Genomic DNA, 13,240 nt, shown 5'->3' on the forward strand with positions numbered 1-13,240 from the left:
AGGGCCGTACCATGTGCGGAGAAGGCGGAGCGGGCCTACGAGGCGGCCGCCCCCGGGCGCGGGGCCCGGCGTGGGGCTGAGCCGCGTGCGCTGTCTGGGCACCGAGGCCCGCCTGGCCCAGTGCAACGTGTCCGCGTCGCGGCTGGTGCCGGCGGGGACCTGGCGGGACGCGGGCGTGGTGTGCGCTGGTGAGTGCGGCCCCGGCCCCGCGCCTCCGTCCGCCCGGAGCCGGGGCCGCGCTGACCCGGTGTCTCCGCAGGGAGCCGCCGCGTGCGCCTGGCCGCGGGGCCGGGCCGCTGTGCGGGGCGCGTGGAGGTGCTGCACGGGGGCGCGTGGGGCACGGTGTGCGATGACGGCTGGGACCTGCGGGACGCGCACGTGGTGTGCGGGCAGCTGGGCTGCGGCCACGCCCTGGGCGCCCTGGGGGCGGCGCACTTCGGGTCCGGGTCCGGGCGCATCTGGATGGACGAGCTGGGCTGCGAGGGCAACGAGTCTGCGCTGTGGCAGTGCCCGTCGGGGGGCTGGGGCCAGCACGACTGCGGGCACAAGGAGGACGCCGGCGTCTTCTGCTCAGGTCAGTCCCGGGATCTGAGTTCTTTCTGGGCAGCGGGTATCTGAGGGTCGTGGCGTCTTCGTGGTAACAGCGCGCACTGGCTCTTTGCGGGCTCGCTCCGGTGTCCAGGGCCTCCGCTCTTCCCCGCAAGGAGAACTCCACAGTGGATGCTCGGTGTCCTCCGGCTCCGGGACCAACACCTTTCCCTGTTGGCGGGCGGGGCCTGGGGTGGGGGGTGCGTGGTGGGGGCGGAGAGGGGCGCCTGCTCCTGTGGTGCCTGCGGTTTCCCCCTCCTCAGAAGGTCACCTCACACTCCGTCCGGGTCCCCTGTGCCAGCGTCTTCGGGTGTGTATTTAATGGGCTGCAGGGCTTTTTCCAGAGTATCTTTAAGGTTTTTAGCTCACACACGTCTGAGGCTCTTTATGGGGTCCTTGTCTGGGTGTGATGGTGGTTGAGGGACAGAATTTTGCCACTGATTGGGGGCGTGAGCCTGGAGACGCCTGGGGAGGGGTTGGGTGTCCAAGTGTGATCTCTTCTTATTGCTTTTGGTTCCTATTTTGCTTTAGGAAAGTTTTCCTAAACTATGTTTAGAAGATTGCATCTATTTTAATCATTCTGTTTCTTTTTTTAAAATTATTATTTCAGAGAGAGAGACAGGGAGAGGGAGAGCGAGATAGAGACATCAATGATGAGAGAGATCTTCGATCAGCTGCCTTCTGCACGCCCCCTACTGGGGACCAAGCTTGCAACCCAGGCATGTGCCCTGACTGGGAATAAAACCATTGACCTCCTGGTTCATAGGTCAATGCTCAACCACTGAGCCACGCTGGCCAGGCTGTCATTGTGTTTTTCATGTCCTTACAGTTCTTCCTCTGACTGGTGGACTCCCAGGAAGCTGCTGCCGCTGGGGACCAGCTTGGCAGGGGTGGGGGACGCTCTGTTTCTGATAGGACCGAGCCTGGCAGCAGGTTCCACAGCAAGAGGCCCAGGCGTGAACAGCACGGTCACTCTTGTCCACTCACTCCGTTGGCCAGAATCTGGAGGCCAGATTGGGTGGGTGGGGAATAGACTCATTCATTGCAAGGAGCGTGGACACAGGCAGATCTCTGTGACCACTTCTGTAACGTGTCACAGATGTATTTCCTTCCCGTGTTTACTCTAAGCCTATTTTAGTTATGACTGTCACATGCAATTCATACCCAACTTTCTTCATTGACCCTGGTATATAGGTATATAGGCGCTCATAACAATTTTAAAGGATTGTCTAATACTCTGACATGTGGCAATATTTAGTCCCCCTGTTGGAATTACACTGGCCAATGGTATTGTGACGGTCCATGGACCCTGGCCAGCCTGGACTGGTGCTGTGTCCCAGTGCTCCGGGCTAATTCCTTTTTTCTTTTTCTTTTTCTAAATTTTTATAGTCACTGCTAAATTGGTCATCTTATGCAAAAATATTATTTTGTATTTCAAATAATTTCCAAGGTTGGGTTTCTAGACAATCAGCTGGCACACCTGCTAAGGCGTTACAACTTGGGCTTCACGCTGGTGACCTGTGCTTAACTGCTGGCTGCTTCCTTAGGTGGGAGATGGCTGTGGGGGTGCGGGGTCGATGCCAGGGCCTCTCTGGTCCGATGGCCTTGAGCGGCATCGGTCTCAGTGCTGGGGCCCCTCCTTCAGAGCTTCCCCTGGCCTGACTGTTCTTGTCTTGCAGAGTTCGTGGCCCTGAGGCTGCAAGGGGGCACCCAACAGTGTGCTGGGTGGCTGGAGGTGTTCTACAACGGCACGTGGGGCGCCGTGTGCGGTAACTCCCTGAAGGACAACTCCTTGTCCATCATTTGCAAGCAGCTGGGCTGTGGGGAGCAGGGCTGGCTGGAGAACAGGCCGGTCCCCACTGGCCTGGGCGTCTCCTGGGTGGACAACATTGAGTGCCGCAGGCTGCAAAACTCTACGCTATGGCAGTGCCCCTCAGCCCGGTGGCACCCGCGCTCCTGTGCCCATGGAGAGGAGATCTGGATCGCCTGTACAGGTGGGCCCCTGGCGGGCTCTGGCGGGACTGGGCACCCTCAGGGGCTGCCACTGACCCATGGCTGCGGGCCCGGGCATCGCTTGGGCTTCACAGACTTCATTCCGAAGCTTCTCAGGGCATTTACTCTGGGACGGCCCCTGTTTAATCCAATAGGATTGTCAGCGAAAACGACGCAGGACCCCGGGGAGACCCTCAACTGCTCAGCCACCCGCAGCTGCCCAGGTACTCCCCTGCCCCTCTGCCTGCCCCTCCGCACCCCAGCCCCGCCCTGCAGTGACCACAGCCCCTTTTCCAGAGGAAGGCTCCGTGCGCGTGCGCGGGGGCGAGGACAGCTGCTCCGGCCGCGTGGAGCTCTGGCACGAGGGCTCCTGGGGCACCGTGTGCGACGATGCCTGGGACCTGGCGGACGCGGAGGTCGTGTGCCGCCAGCTGGGCTGTGGCAGGGCCATCAGCGCCCTGGCCGGGGCCGCCTTTGGTCCAGGCTCAGGGCCTGTGTGGCTGGACGAGGTGGGGTGCCGGGGCAGCGAGGCGTCCCTGTGGGGCTGCCCAGCGGAGCCTTGGGGACGTGCGGATTGTGGGCACAAGGAGGACGCGGGCGTGCGCTGCTCCCGTGAGTGGGCAGGAGGCAAGGGGGGGTAGTTAGGGGCTGGGAAGGGGGTCTCAGGAGAGCTCCTCTGGCGTGTCCCCCCACTGTGGGTGCTCCCATGGCCCCGAGGCGGCCCCTGTGCTAGGTCCCTCCGAGGGGTGGGGCACAGGCTGCCTCTGTGGGGGTTCAAAGACATGACAGGCTCAGGCTGAGTGGGGCTCAGGCGCTGCTCAGAGGGCCTGGGCTCCTCAGGACTGTGGCCGCCTCTTCTTACTCGCCCCAAGGTCTGGCCCGTCCACGGTCTTCCCACCAGCATCAGGTAGGTGTGCTCTTCCTCAGGCCTCAATCCACACCCTCCGGTCTGACCCTGACCCACCGGTCTGACCCTGACCCAGAGGAGCTTGCAATGGGGTTACAAGGAGGGGCGCCCTGGGGTCTCCTCGGGGGCAGGGCCACAGTGCCGGAGACGCCCTGTGGTTGGAGGAACACGGCTGCCCGTCCTTGCGCCAGCCGGGTGGAGAGCCGTGAGGAGGGACAGCAGGCCTGGGCCCTGCCCCAGCTGCTTCTGGGGTCTTTCCCTTGCCAGCTGGAGGTTTTGGCCCTCGTGGCTGTGGCCTCTTAGAAACGTGGCTATGTCCAAAGCACAGGTGAGGGCAGTGGCTGTCAGGACCGGAGGAGCTGCCCCTCTGCCCCTCCCTCTGCTTCCTCCCCCTTGGCCCTGAGCTGGGTGACCCCCTCAGGGCCAACTCTGGGGGAGGAGCCGGACAAGGCCCATCTCTCCTCTGGGTACCCCTCCCCCCCCCACTCAGGTGGTCCAGGCCAGAGGTCACAATTCCCCAGGCAGTGCAAGCGCTCAGGGAAGACCCACCTCTCACTGTCCCTACAGGCCCTGCCTTGGCCCCACTGCCTTCCCTCAAGGCTGGGACCCTGCCCATGATCTTCTGCTTCGTTCTGGGCACCCTCCTGGGCTGCGTCTCCCTGATCCTGGGGGTGCAGTGGTACCGCAGAGGAGCCTGCAGGGGTAGGTGGTAGGCACGGCCTATGAGGGTGACACAGGGCCTGGGGCTGGGAGGGCTGGGGGCACACTCTGCGATCCCAGCCTATTGCAGGCCCTCTCTGTCCTGGTCACTGCCCTGCACGCTGGGTGCCACCCGATCTCCCCTGTGATGACTTGTCAGTGACCCACGACTTGTCAGTGACCCACGACTTGTCGGGGACAGGGGGCGCTGGGCTCTGCTCTGCTTCTGAGAGGAGCTGGGTGAGAAGATTCATAGTCCTAGGGCTGCCTGGGGTGGGACAGGCTCGAGGGTTCCCCATTCCTGTGTCACCTGAATAGCTGGGGAGCTCTCTGGTCTTGGTGCCCACAGAAGTGTGTGTTCCTTGTGCTCCTGAGGCAGGAGGAGCTGAGGGGTCAAGGGTCCCACCCTGCGGGGGGCCGGCAGCTGTGGCCTTAGACAGCAGCAGTGTCAGGACTGCAGGTTTGGGTGTGGCCTTTGCAGGTTTTGGAATGCTGGGGACTCGGCCCTCGGAAGCTGTTTATGAGGACATTGGAGCTGTCCCCATGGGGGAGAAGGTCGAAGGGTCCAGTGTGCCCCGGGACCTGGTGCCGGAAGAGGACTATGATGATGCCTGGGAGCCGGAGCCAGGCCCTGAGGAACTGGAGGAGGAGCAGGAGGAGGAGCCGGAGGAGGAGCCCGAGGAGGAGCCTGAGGAGGGGACGGCCCTGAGCTCCGTGGGTGTGCACCTGTGCGCCTTGGCGTCCGCTGTGCTTGTGCTGCTGTACTGCTCCTATGTCCACGGCTCTGCTCTGGCCAGCGCCTACATTTAAAGATCCCAGGAGCCCCCTCTCTGTGTGTCTGTAACTCTCACTGCTGTCCGGCTTGGGCTTTGATACGCGGCTGTCCCTTCAGAGTTGCTTGTTACCCTGGAATCTTATGAGCAGACGTGGCGTTGAGGGAGGGCCCTAGATTTTTATTTGGGCTTCTTTTCATGGCTGTGCACAGAGTCCTTCCAGAACCCTATTCCCAGCCAGCTTTGGGGGGAGCGGATGGCGGGAGGAGACACGTGTGAGCACCGCTTTACTCTCACCCCCACTCACTGTCCACCCTTGTCTGCCCCTCTGGCTTTGGGGTGCAATGACCAACCAGGGCCCAGACGTCCTGGAGGCTCCGCGGAATTGCTGAGAACACCATGCATGTCTCTCCCCTTAAGTGCAGGTGGACTCCGCACCCTCCGGGCCCCAGAGTGCAGGCTGGGACGGAAAACCGCGGTGGCCCCGGCTGCAGGATGCGATGCCCAGGAGCTGGCCATCAGGGACACCAGCAAGACTCCTGGGGGCTCTCATGTTCCTCATTTCTAAAAAAGATGCCATTAAACTCCCTTTGAACGCATGCATCCATCCATTCGTTCACCTCAGAATATTCCCCAGGTTCTGTTTTCGACCCCCCAACCCTCTGCCTCGCTCTGGTCTGATATGGGCTCTGAGTGTTTTCAACTCTCCTCACCCACAGCCTTTTGTCCGAAGGTTCTACAGGGTGTGGGGTGGGCTCCTTGTGAATGAGCTCCTGGCCACTCTACTCTCGCCTGCAGACAGCCCTCCCCCTGGCTCAGGTGCTGTGCCAGGGTCCCCAGCACCCAGAGCTGTCCTGCCCTGATGACCCACCAAGCCCTTTGTGACCACACCTCCCTGACCACACCTCCCTGACCACACCTCACAGGAGCCGGCGCCATGGGAGACCCTCTGTGGGAAGTGTTTCTCTGTGTCCTCTTCCCTGTGTGGGTCTGGGATAGGTTCACACATGACCACATATCTGACCTCTGCTGACTCACTCTCCCACGTAAATGTCTTGGGAAGGACCAGGTTTAATCATAGGGTCTCCCAGTGATGGCAGCGATTACCGCCCAGCTCTCAGGGTTCCCTTGAGGGTCTGGCCAGCGGCTGGGGGTTCTCTCTGAGCACTGCCTCCCACCCCCAGTCCTCCCCCTGTGCCCACCCCCTGGGCTGTGAGAGAGGCACAGCTTGTGGTCTCCAGGACCACTATGCTGCAGACGATGAAAGTCAGTCCCTTCTGGACAGGAAGCCCGGTGAAGGAGATGGGGTGATGTCCACAGAGGTTGGACGGGGCCTCTGGGGTGAAGTGGGTGAGGAAGGCTAGTTGCCAGGCCCTGGGAATGTGGCAGGAACAGCTCCTGACAGAGCCTTGGGGGACAAGAAGGAGTGTCCTGGATGTTTGAGCTCACCCTGCACCCCCGTGCACACACACAGGAGCCTCCCTCCGGCCTCAAGAGGTGGCCAGCCTGGCTCGGGGTGCATGCTGGGTGTTCCCAAGGTCCGAGCTGGGAGCTGGGCTAAGTGCTTGGCCAGGCTGCGGTGTGGGAGGGGCGGAGCCTCAGCACAGAGGGTCCTGCCCACAGGGTCCTCCTCCCTCTCAGGAAGGGGAGGAGGACCGAGCTGCCCTCTCTTAAACTGCTTCTCTGGCAAATCTTTTGGAAAGTAACTTTCACTGATGATATTCTGGTTAGAAAATAATACACATGATTATAATTTTTTAAAATATCTCTTTATTGATTTCAGAGAGGAAGGGAGAGGGCAAGAGATAGAAACATCATTGATGAGAGAGAATCATGGATCAGCTGCCTCCTGCATGCCCTCTAGTGGGGATCGAACCTGTGACCCAGGCATGTGCCCTTGACCGGAATGGAACCTGGGACCCTTCAGTCCGCAGGCCAACACTCTATCCGCTGAGCCAAACTGGCCAGGGCATGATTATAAATTTTAGAACTCATGGAACCAAGAAAGAAAATGAACTGCCCTCCCCCCCCACACACACACACAACCATGCACAGTAAAATAAACAAAAAGAAAATGAAAACCATGATTCTCTCACTCCGAAATGAATGCATCCACTCTCCTTGGTTTGTATCCTTTGAGAACTTTTCTTTGAACAGAGGCACAGACATAAGCATGAGCTACAGCGATGCATCGGGTGCACATTCGTGCTTCCTGTGTGTTTCCCACCTGAAACATGTGCTACGTACGCACTAGTCCAACCGGCCTGTTAAAGGGCTTCCCAGCCTCCTCCCTACGCGTCTGCAGTGAGTGCTGTTCCTCCGGTTGGACGCGAGGCTGCTCTTCCAGGACTCCCTCCTCGCAGACAGGTGTCTGCCTCCCTTCCTGCTGCCGGTCGCAGGTCACGCACGTTCCTGCTGGCTTTGGTCCAATTGCTGGGTCCTGATGACACATTGAACGATCCGTGTTCATCAACACGCCTTTCGTGTGAGGCAGAGAAAGGCGCGTCTCCCACGGCGCTGGCTCCTGGCTCCAAGGTGGTCGCTCGCCCGCCTGTCTCACACCTGGCCCTGCAGGAGGTCCAGCCCCGGCCTCGCCACGTGCTGCGGGGCTGCCTGGGCTCAGGCCTGGCGGCTGAGCCTCTGCTCCACGTGACAGCTGATGACACTGATACGGGGGAGGCGGGCGGGGCTCACGGGCTTCCTTCTCAGACGGCTCAGCGCTGAGCTGGAGTCCACCGCCTGCACCGGTGCGGAGCACACCTCCCGGGCCTGAGGGGGCTCAGCAACAGAGGTGCCCAGGGATGGCATCGTCCCCTCTGAGGCTGTGGCCCCTCCTCCTGGCCTGCTGGACCCTCCCTGCGGGTGAGTGCTGCTGTCCTGAGGGCTGGGGGCTCGGAGGACGGTCTGTCAAGAGAGGGGACACTGTCACATGGTGTGTGCATCCCGGGAGCTCGGCCAGGGCCTGGGGGTGGGGGGGCTGTCTCAGCCCTTTGCAGGCGAGCGATCATGACCTGTGCATGTGGGAAAAGCCACAGGAAGTGGTCCTTAGCCATTCCTTTTTGTTACCGTTTTCTTTCGTAAATGTCATCTACACCGAGCGTGAGCAAACGCGGAAATTGAAGTGAAGGGTACAGATTAGGAGGGAAGGCGAAAATTCGATTTCAAATTTTTGAAAATTCTGGACAAAAAGTTCTCGAGCGGGCCACGCACGATGTCCACCTCCCTGTGTTCTGTCCCAAGGCCCCGAGGCAGAGTCCGTGGCCCTGCTGAGAGGCGGGAACCGCTGCGAGGGCCTGGTGCGGGTCCAGCTCGGCGGCCTGCGGGGCCCCGTGTGTGGGGACCACTGGGGCCTGCAGGAGGCGGCGGTCGTCTGCAGGCAGCTGGACTGCGGCGGGGCCCACGTGGCGCCCACATACGTGATGTGGCCCCAGGAGAGGCAGCCCTCCTTGCTGCAGGGCGTGAGGTGCCAGGGCTCGGAGGCCTCGCTCTGGGACTGCGCCCCGGGGTCGTGGGAGAAGCCGGAGGGCTGTGCGTGTGAGTGCATCGGTGCGGTCCACTGCACAGGTAGGAGGCCCTGGTGAGGAGGGGGCATGTCGGAGGCAGCCCCCGGGTGGAAAGCCCAGGACCCAGGACTGTGACCCTCAGGCCCTCATGGCATTGTCCTGGCCCCACAGGAGCAGGGCCCAGGACGGCCCAGGTGGGGAGCACTGTGCTTCCCAGCTGCGGGTTGCACACCCAGGGCAGCCCTTTCGGGGTTCATTTGCCTCCTCCCGCCAATGGTCAAGCATTGGGCCCCAGGGGGACCACACGAGAGTAAAGGGAGCCTGTTTCCCTCTCCCACTGGCCCCTCTGCTCTGGCGGGGCTCCCAGGGCGCCCAAGTCCCAGAAGCTGGAGTGCTTGGAGCTCAGTCCGGCTGTCCCCTGTTGGAGGCCTTCGGGCAGCAGGAGGGGGAGCAGCCGCCCCCCTGAGGGATCCTGGGCGGGAAAGAATTGCCTCTGCAGAGAAACCCAGGGCTCTGCCTCCCCAGATGCCAAACCCTCTGTCCGGGAGCCACTGTGTGCAGAGTGGGGTGCGCGCCCCAGGCCAGTGGGGCTCAGGTGAGCAGCAGGCGGGCTCCTGTGCCTCTGCAGGCGGGAAGCTGGCGAAAGTGGGGCTCAGCGGCGGAGGCAGCCCCTGCACGGGGACCTTTGAGATCAGATTGCCTGGAAGCTCCGGTATGACGTGCGGTTTGCACGTGGAGGAGGCGAGTGTCTTCTGCAGGAGTCTGGGGTGTGGCCCCGTGCTCCAGGCGTCCAGACCCCACCTCACCGGGGCCTCTGGGGGCTGGGGACCTAAGGTCGTGACCTGCCGGGGAACAGAGTCCAGCATCTTCAACTGCAGGTTCAATCTGAACGTTCAGGACCAGTGCAGCCTGCCGACAGATGTGCCGGTCGTGTGTTCAGGTAAGGACGCGCGGTCTGTGAGGGAGGCATCCTTTCATAGCTGTGTTCGGGGGACATCCACTGACTAGAGAGGCGGGGTGGGGGGTGGGGGATTGTCCACGCCCTGCCACCAGCCTGCATCCCTGCCCTGGGAGGTACTGGGTGCAGCTAGTGCTGGGGTTTAAACTGACCAGGTGACTAAAGTGCTGGCCAGACAGAGTCCAAGTCAGGGGAGGGTGTGTGTGTGTGGCGGGGGCAGACGTCGCAGCCCTGGGCCCTTTGGGTCATGGGCCTGGGGGCTGTGCTCACTAACCCGGGCTTGGTGGAGCCCCAGGGGGTGGGAAGTGAATGTTTGCTGTCGGAATAGGAGTGAGATGCCGAGGGACGGGAGGGTCCTCCCCGCCTGCAGGTCCCACGTACCCCGGTGCCCCTCAGGGCTGGGCCCAGCCAGGTGGTTCTGGTCCTCCTGTCCTTCCTCCCCATGGGACTGGAGGGCAGGAAGGCCTGCAAAGCTCCTGCCCTGCCCCTGAGGGGCTGTTTCAGCCCAGTGTCTGCCCCCAGGACACACTGAGGCCCGGCTGGCGGGCGGCGAGCACCCCTGTGCTGGGCGCCTGGAGGTGAGGCGTGGCCTGACCTGGGGCACCGTCTGCGATGAGGACCTGGACCAGGCCACAGCCCACGTGGTGTGTCGGGAGCTGCAGTGTGGCATGGCCGCGTCCACACCCCCGGGCGCGCACTTCGGCCAGGGCTCTGGGTCCGTGTGGACGGAGGCCTTCCGCTGTGCGGGCAACGAGTCCCTGCTGTTCCACTGCCCTCGGGCGCCTGGGCACCAGTGTGGGCATGGCCAGGACGCTGGGCTCAGGTGCTCAGGGGAAAGTAAGTTTTTATGTAATTGTAAAGGGAATTGTCTCTTATTTTCCTTTCGGATTGTTTGTTGCCAGTATATAGCCAATACAACTAAAGTTTGTGTATTGATCCTGTGCCCTCAACTTCCCTGAATGTATTAGCTTTAATCGTTCAATGTGGAGTCTGTAGGATTTTCTGTAGAGATCATGTCTTTCAGGCCCTGAGCACTATGAACCTCAGCAGACAGGTTTATTCCTCCTCTCCAATCTGAATGCCTTTTACGTCTTTTCTTGTCTAATTGTTCTGGCTGGAACTTTCAAGATAATGTGGAACAGCAGTGGTGAAAGGAGTGCTGACCTGAGGGGTGGGAGTTTTCAGCTTCTCACCACTGAGTATGTTAGCTGCGGGTTTTTCATAAACAGCCTTTATCATGCTGAGGAATCTTTCCTTCTTTTCCTAGTTCATTGAGTGTTTTTATCATGAGAATCTGTTGGATTTTGTCAGATGCTTTTTCTGCATCAACTGAGATGCTCATGCTTTGTTTAGTTTTTAAAAAATATGTTTTTATTGATTTTTAGAGAGAAGGGAGAGGGAGAGAGAGATAGAAACATTGATGAGAGAGAAACATCGATTGGCTGCCTCCTTCATGCCCCACCCTGGGGATCAGGCCTACAACCCAGGTATGTACCCTGTCCCGGAATCAGTGGTAACCTCCTGGTTCATCGGTAGATGCTCAACCACTGAGCCACACCAGCCAGGCTCCATTGATTTTATTTTTAAAGTCAATAAATTCTCTTTAGTTCCTTTTAAAATAATTGATATCTCTTTATTGAAATTCCCTATGTCATGAGATTTCATTAAACTGGTTTTCTTCAGCCCTAACCAGTTTGGCTCAGTGGATAGAGCATCGGCCTGTGGACTGAAAGGTTCCCGGGTTCGATTCCGGTCAAGGGCATGTACCTTGGTTATGGGCACATTCCCAGTGAGGGGTGTGCCGGAGGCAGCTGATCGATGTTTCTCTCTCATCGATGTTTCTAACTCTCTATCCCTCCCTCTCCCTTCCTCTCTGTAAAAAATCAATAAAATATATTTTTAAAAAAACTGGTTTTCTTCAGCTCTTTGAGCACATTTAAGACACTTATGTAAGGTCTTTCTCTAGTAAGTGTAATGATTTCGTTTCCTCAGGGACAGTTTCTGTTTTTTTTTTTCCATGTGAATGTGTCATAGTTTCTTGATACTTTGCATGAAGGAGACATTGCTAAATTACTATAGTATGGTCACTTTAAAAATCAGATTCTCCCACCCACTGTTTGTTGCTGCTAATTGCTGTGGGTCATAGTTGTTTGTTAAGTGACTTTTTACACTCTTGGTGTAAAGACTCTACTCTTTCTCGTGTGTGACCAATGAGGTCTCTTTTCATTTTATTTTATTTTTTTGTTATCTTAGTGGTGATAGCAATTTGACAGAGATTTTCTTAAATGCAAAACAAATAAAACATAAGATTCGTCCAGTCTTTGCATATTAGCTCTTTGTTGGAGCATAGCTTCAAGGCTGGGGCAGGCCATTTTTTCAACTCTGCCTTAGCATTCCTTCCTGCCTGCCAGAGCCAGACTTGCCAAGTTTTTGCTTCATTAAGTGTTTCTTAGTTCTTGTAAGTTTTTGATTAGATGCTAGAGTTTCAAAAAAGTTGGTTATGACAGTTTTACAAGCCTAAACATTATTTATTTGTGTTTCAAACTTCATCTTTATTGTTGAAAGTATTACAGAGTCCCCCTTCCCCCGCCCATTGACCCCCCTCCCCCCGCTCCCATCCCCTCCCCAGGCCGTCACCCCACGATTGTCTGTGTCCATGGGTTATGCATATAAGTTCTTTGGTTAATCTCTCCCCGTGCGCCCCCCTCCCCACTTCTCTCTGAGATTTATCAGTGTGTGGCATGCTTCCATGTCCCTGAATAAGCCTAAACATTACTTAGAGGAGAGGTGCAGTTTGGGGGTTCCCTCCTCTGCCATGTCTCGGGCTTTCCTTCCCAATTCCAGGGTGCAGGGTAGGTTGAGGTTCTAGTGATGGGCCTGAGAGCAAGGCCGTGATGCTCTGCTGCTCCAGGGGCCTGGCGGGTCAGTGGAAGCAGCAGCTGTGCAGAGAGCGGGTCTGCCTCAGTCTCCCCTTCCTGCCTGCACGGAGGCAGCATCCCACCACTTCGCTGCTCATTGGGATCCTGTTTCTGCTTGCACGTCAGGCTCCTGGAGGAGCTGATTTTGCCTGTTTCCCCAGGTTAACCATCACTGCAGTGGAGGGTGCTCCATCTTGGAGTTCTCTATCTGCCATTGACAGCGATGTCACTCCCCAGAGATGTTTACTTGCGCTCAGCTGTCCTTCCCCAGTGTGGGAGTGGCTGTGTTGAATGAAGCCTCCATTAAGGAAGGGTCTGCAGGGTCGGGAGCAATGCTGACACCCTCTTTCCTCAACCCTCCCACCCCCACCCTAGGGTTCCGGCTGGTCAACGGCAGCAGCAGCTGTGAGGGGCGCGTGGAGCTCCAGGTTCAGGGGGCCTGGGCACCCCTCTGTGCCGCCCACTGGGACCTGGCAGACGCCACCGTCCTCTGCCACCAGCTCAACTGTGGCAGTGCCCTGGCCGCGCCCCGAGGAGGTCACTTTGGGCACGGAAGCGCTCCCCTCTGGCCCGACAGGTTTCACTGCGTGGGCACAGAGCCCTATTTGTGGAATTGCCCAGTGAGCACCCTGGGCGCCCCCGCCTGTGCCCCGGGAAACTCGGCCTCCGTGGTCTGCTCAGGTGGGTCAGCAAGAGCGATGGGCAGAGGGGCTGGGAGTGGCCGGGGCTGGGGCGGGGGGCGGTCCTCTCCCTTCTCCAGGCCGAGGGTGCCGCCCCTGCCCCCTGCCAGCCCCTCCCACGCCCCCGCCTCTCTGCCCAGGTCTCCGCCACGCCCTGCGGCTGCGGGATGGGCAGAGCCGCTGTGATGGGCGCGTGGAGGTGTCCCTGGACGGCGTGTGGGG

General features: G+C 59.3%; 2 protein-coding genes across 2 annotated transcripts in view; both read left to right on the plus strand.

The window, feature by feature from the left end:
• LOC102433494 (scavenger receptor cysteine-rich domain-containing protein SCART1-like) overlaps positions 1 to 8,928 on the plus strand; it is a 13,085-nt gene extending 4,157 nt beyond the window's left edge. Inside the window, 11 exon segments of the mRNA XM_023762665.1 lie at positions 3 to 65; positions 67 to 188; positions 260 to 574; positions 2,268 to 2,582; positions 2,745 to 2,804; positions 2,878 to 3,192; positions 4,055 to 4,189; positions 4,668 to 4,814; positions 8,200 to 8,523; positions 8,634 to 8,656; positions 8,830 to 8,928. Of these exon segments, the coding sequence (XP_023618433.1) occupies positions 3 to 65; positions 67 to 188; positions 260 to 574; positions 2,268 to 2,582; positions 2,745 to 2,804; positions 2,878 to 3,192; positions 4,055 to 4,189; positions 4,668 to 4,814; positions 8,200 to 8,523; positions 8,634 to 8,656; positions 8,830 to 8,928 (1,918 nt within the window).
• A 248-nt stretch (positions 8,929 to 9,176) lies between these two features.
• LOC106698875 (scavenger receptor cysteine-rich domain-containing protein SCART1-like) overlaps positions 9,177 to 13,240 on the plus strand; it is an 8,431-nt gene continuing 4,367 nt past the window's right edge. Inside the window, exons 1-4 of the mRNA XM_023762666.1 lie at positions 9,177 to 9,402; positions 9,943 to 10,257; positions 12,714 to 13,019; positions 13,159 to 13,234. Coding sequence (XP_023618434.1) covers positions 9,177 to 9,402; positions 9,943 to 10,257; positions 12,714 to 13,019; positions 13,159 to 13,234 — 923 coding nt within the window. The remainder of the gene's footprint in view (positions 9,403 to 9,942; positions 10,258 to 12,713; positions 13,020 to 13,158; positions 13,235 to 13,240) is intronic.

The sequence above is a fragment of the Myotis lucifugus genome, unplaced genomic scaffold (assembly GCF_000147115.1).
Source record: "Myotis lucifugus unplaced genomic scaffold, Myoluc2.0 scaffold_255, whole genome shotgun sequence".
Taxonomy (NCBI): Eukaryota; Metazoa; Chordata; class Mammalia; order Chiroptera; family Vespertilionidae; genus Myotis; species Myotis lucifugus.